Genomic DNA, 4,913 nt, shown 5'->3' on the forward strand with positions numbered 1-4,913 from the left:
AAAAAAAAAAAAAAAAAAAAAAAAATCAAAATTACTTTAGGAAGGAAGCTTAGATGAGGTCTAGGAGAATCCTTATCTCTGGGAAAATATATGGAGGACTACTCATTAAAGCTTGAATTTCTCTCATCTAACCACCGCGGAAAAAGGATGAAAACAAATGACCCTGCATGTGAAGCAGTAGTCCATTAGACCTGTTAATACCGTATTAAGATCCCATAATGGAAAAGGTTTCCTGACTTGAAAGGAAACATGTACTTAAAGCTGTTAAAAACCATAAAACCTGCAAAGTATGAAAATACTATGCCAGATTCTGAATTTGTAGATGATAGGCAGATACACCTGCTAGAGAAAATTTGGAGAATCTAGCTGATTTTAATCATAGCAGAAAATCCAAGGTGAATAAAATGCCCAGTGGAAAGGATGACATATAGTACAGTTAGGTCCAAATAATGTCTCTATTTGACATTTTACTTGACATTTCCTCTATTAAAATAGTTTGGACATTGTTGCAAGATACAGACATGTTAAGTCTGGGTGAAGTATTTTCCCTTCATCTTTGGGAGTAAATCTAAGAGAGAAGATAATAACACTGGAGTATGGACCATACTCCCAACAGGTCTAGAAACCGACTGAATGGGGGACACTGGCACAATTACTATGATTGCTGAACCTTTCAGAATTCAGAGAATAAGATTTTATGCATAAAGGAGGCTCACTTCAGATCAGTCAGAAAAGCACTGGAGAGAGTGCCCAGATTTCTGACTTACTCTTCAGCAAAAGATGCTGCAATAAAGTTTTAGTTTGCTACAAAATCTTTTCCATAGTAGTAAAATTATGACTAAGCCTTCTTTATTTTGATTGTAGGTTGACAAATATCTGTTTGGACCAAAAAGACACTGATTTGGAACCAGGAAAAGATTTAGATTCTTTCGGGAAGCTAGCAATCTGTGGGGTCTATTTCTTTATATAGGAATGCCAGGACTAGGTACAGATGTTTAATGTATGACCTGACAGTACTCTAAGCTATGACATAAGCATTTATTTCTTTACTTGTCATGTCAATAGTTTTGTTGGTTTCAAAAGGAAGTTTACTTAGCTCTTACTTGAAAATTTCCACTCCAGATTTTTCCCACCCCTTACAGGTATAAAATGTTTTCTTTTTAGCCAGAATTAGGAGCCATTTGCTCTCTTCACACATCGCATTAAGACTCAGGAAAAGTATGTACATATACAAACACAGAAGGAAAAGAGTTGTTATGAATGGACAACAAGAGCTTTGAACTGCCTGAATATTGTAGCTTTACACTGATGATATGTGGGATTTTAGGGAAAGAAGGTATAACTCTGGTTCTTTACTGGTGAAGCTGCTACTAAGCCAAGCTTTTAGTTCCCCAAATTTAGGACATGTCTTTGAATTTCTATTAAACATTTTAACACTTGGTTTTAATCAGAATTAATCATTTGGATCGGATGAGAAGATGAACACAGGAAATTATGCTTGTAATTAAAGATATTGCATTTATTTAATGGAAATATTGATTAATTTGCATCCACTGGTTTCCTGTTCTGATGGAGTCATGCAGATTTTTGGTGAGATTTATTTACAGTACAGAAGTAGTATCCTACCGATCCTGCCAATTGTGAGAATAGCCAGCTAAACAGGCCTGAGATGTCAATTAGCTTCCATGCATGTAATTTAAAAAAGAGCTAGTATGAGCCATCTTTTTGTCAATAATTAGGAGTCAATCTGAATTTAAAACAGAACTTTTTGTTTACTGTACACAAACCCCTCTCTTTGCAATGGTGCACCCATGTCCAAAATTGAATCCTTATGTGCCTCTGATTTGGGCACAGACTACCAAAAATCCTTCTCCTGCTTTAATATGGGGCCAGTCTATTCATAATTCCCTCCTCCAGACTCCGACTCCTTTTTCTTTGGAAATCTATAGGTTGTGCACCAAGAAAAGTACAATTCACAACCTGCAGACGTTTAAAATTTGAACCTGGCTGAACTGAGATTCACAGGCTGAAAATTAGACAGGCATAACTTCTACTATTTCTGTGAAGACTTGTCCTGGGAAGCCATGTAAAAGGCTATTCTACATGTCCAGATATGCTCCAGGGTGAAGGAAAACAAGTGAGGCCAGAGAGCATTATGAATACTACTGTACAGAAGAAAAATCTCAGCAAACACTTTGGGCAGGGTGGACAGGCAAAAGCGACAAGGTTTACAGCAGGGATTGACAACCCCTGGCATACATGTAAAAGCCTGGCACGTGAGGCCATTTTGCTCAGCACACCACAGCTGGCTTGGGCTCTGGGCATCTGCCGCTGACCACAGAGCCTGGACTGCTTGTAGCAGGAAGTGGGAAGGCTGCAAGCCCTGCTGCAAGCAGCCCAGGCTCTGCGGCAGGCAGCAAGGGCCTGCCTAGAGCACAAACCCAGCCACTTGCCCACCACAGCCTCGAGGCAAACATGCAGCCACTGCCAGCTATAACAGCCCGGGCTGCTTGCAGCAGGTGGTGGACAGGTTGTAACCAGTGCACCAGGGTCTGGAGCTCCAGTCTAGCTCCACGGCTGGCAGTAGCTGCACAGCTGCATCAGGGTGCATGGCAGGGAAGGGGCCGGGGCAGTGCCACCAGAACAAGGATTGGGCCCCTTAGAGCTCCCCCACCATCTGCCCCTGGTACGCCAACATCGTACGAGTCCAGTTTGGGGTGCTTTTGGCACTCCACCTAAAAATGTTGTCAATCCCTGGTTTAGAGCCCCATTTTTGTAATGTTTGCTCATTAACAATATACATTATTTCTTTGTGAAGCAAATGTTTGTTTTAGTTTTTGAGGCTTGGAGCTTCTGGAGTTTGCCCTGAACAGGCTGAAGGGACGTTTCTCTGTGAGAACCCTCATGCTCCTGAACAAGCCTCCCATGACAAAGTCAAAGCTTTAGGAAAAAGGAGAGGCCTCAGCATGACCTAGTGACTCAAAAGCCCTATTCTCTACCAGCTTCTAACAGCAGGACATAACTTTTTCTCAAAAGCTTTGAAAAGCTCCTCCTAGACCTAGTTCAGTGCTTACAAGCTATCTCTACTGCTGTGGAAGGCCAGGGATCCCTCTACTATCATCTCTCTCTAGTGGAATTAGTGGATTAGAGCTTCAATGCTCAGCTGAGAAGTCATCAGGGAGAAGGAAGAGAGGAGCTAAGGTTGAAATAGAGTCACAAAACAAAGTAGTTGGGAGGGAATGAGCCATCAACTTACTCTATTAAGAACAGAATTTTTGGTGGCCTGAGTTGAAAAGAGGTATGTAGTTCTGGAGCCTCCAACAATAACATTGGACTACCTCCAACTGTACAGATGAGAGATATTACACATTTGTAACAAATGAGAAGTTGGACAACAGAAAAGAACATCTAAAAACAACATAAGCAAAACTACTGGACAAAAAGAGGGTTAGCCAACTTCTTCACGTGGACCACAGTATTAATCAAAAGATTACTCACATTTTATCTTACTTCCATACGCACTTGTGCTGGCTACTGCACACTGAGCTCCCTTCCCATACATGCCTCCAAAATCTCTCAGTGGCAACGATAGTTATGTGTAAGCAATTACTAAACTTGTTCCCCTTCATCCCCAATGCAAAGAGCCATAATATACTAATTAGAAGTTAGATATAAGGAAGCCAGCGTTTAGGTTGCCTAGTAACTCCATGTTAATGAATAGGCAGAGCTCAATGGACCAGTCTGAGAACCACTGGACAAACTTAATGGCTATTCTTTATTGTTTAGGCCAGATTGCTTTAAATGAGAACCTGCAAATTAAGATTAGAAGAAAGAGAGAGACAAGGGAGATGTTGCAGGAAAAAAAAACAATGAAAGCCAAAGGAAAAAAAAAGTTAACTGGATATTATAATGCATTAAATTTTAATAGCACTTCACTATTTCCTCAAACTTAAAAAAGGAATCTGTGATGTGTAGTATTTTTACATGTGTAGAATTATATATTATTAGTGTAAAAGAATACTCTACTTCAAAATTCTTTGATGCTTACTTTTAGGGGAAACTGAATACAAGTGGAGAGAGGTGATACAGCTATGGCTTGGTATTTATTTAAGAGCTCCGATATACAGAAGCTCACTGGATATCTTCTAAGATTTACCTTTACGACGTTTGCCTTTGTAAGACTGATTTTGACATTTGATTCAGGAGATGGGTTTCCCCACTGATCACAGAGCTGAACTATAAGAGGCTTCTGCAGTTCTCTGCCATTAATCACTGAAATAGGCTGTAAGAAAAACAAGTACATATTTTACTTTATTCTAAACAAAACATTTTAAATACTCATAATGGGGGAGAGATCATCCATGATCAAACAACCAATTATGATGCTACACTTCAGAACTCCAGATCAGCTGGTGTTTCCAGAGCTGTTACCATTCAAACATTTTCCTGATGTAGGGTAGGAGCTGTTTTTTACTATCTTAGAAAAACAGTACATCAGAAGTAAAAGCAAAAATAAGAGAAAGCAGGACTGCCAACTACTGCCACTGATCAAGAAAAAAATTCTTTCACGTAGGGGTAAGGTTAGCCAGGATGCCAAGCAACAAACCTAAATTGTCTCCAAAGTCCATATACAAGAGGAATAACTCACTAGTCGTGAGATAAGAAGAGTAAGATATAGTAAAAGCTGTGTGAACCAGCATTTTACTAACTGGAATACTCGTAACCAGAATTTCCAATATCCCCCAATACAAATCCAGACTTTAGCAACTGGAATCTCAGCCGAGTCTATATGGCATGTGCATCAAATATTTCTGTTGTTTACATTAGTTAGTGACACTGCTGACAGACAAGCTGCCGGGAGCCCTTCTAGCTGATATGTGCATAGGTGGAAGGAGAAAAAAATTGGGGGGGGG

At 40.0% G+C, this 4,913-nt stretch overlaps 1 protein-coding gene across 2 annotated transcripts in view; it reads right to left on the reverse strand.

The window, feature by feature from the left end:
* SMCHD1 (structural maintenance of chromosomes flexible hinge domain containing 1) overlaps nt 1–4,913 on the reverse strand; it is a 188,403-nt gene that overhangs the window by 39,356 nt on the left and 144,134 nt on the right. For both annotated transcript variants that reach the window (XM_019525875.1, XM_019525868.1), the window contains one exon: nt 4,157–4,282. In XM_019525875.1, the coding sequence (XP_019381420.1) occupies nt 4,157–4,282 (126 nt within the window). The remainder of the gene's footprint in view (nt 1–4,156; nt 4,283–4,913) is intronic.

The sequence above is a fragment of the Gavialis gangeticus genome, unplaced genomic scaffold (assembly GCF_001723915.1).
Source record: "Gavialis gangeticus isolate Ggan-Ray unplaced genomic scaffold, GavGan_comp1, whole genome shotgun sequence".
Classification (NCBI taxonomy): Eukaryota; Metazoa; Chordata; order Crocodylia; family Gavialidae; genus Gavialis; species Gavialis gangeticus.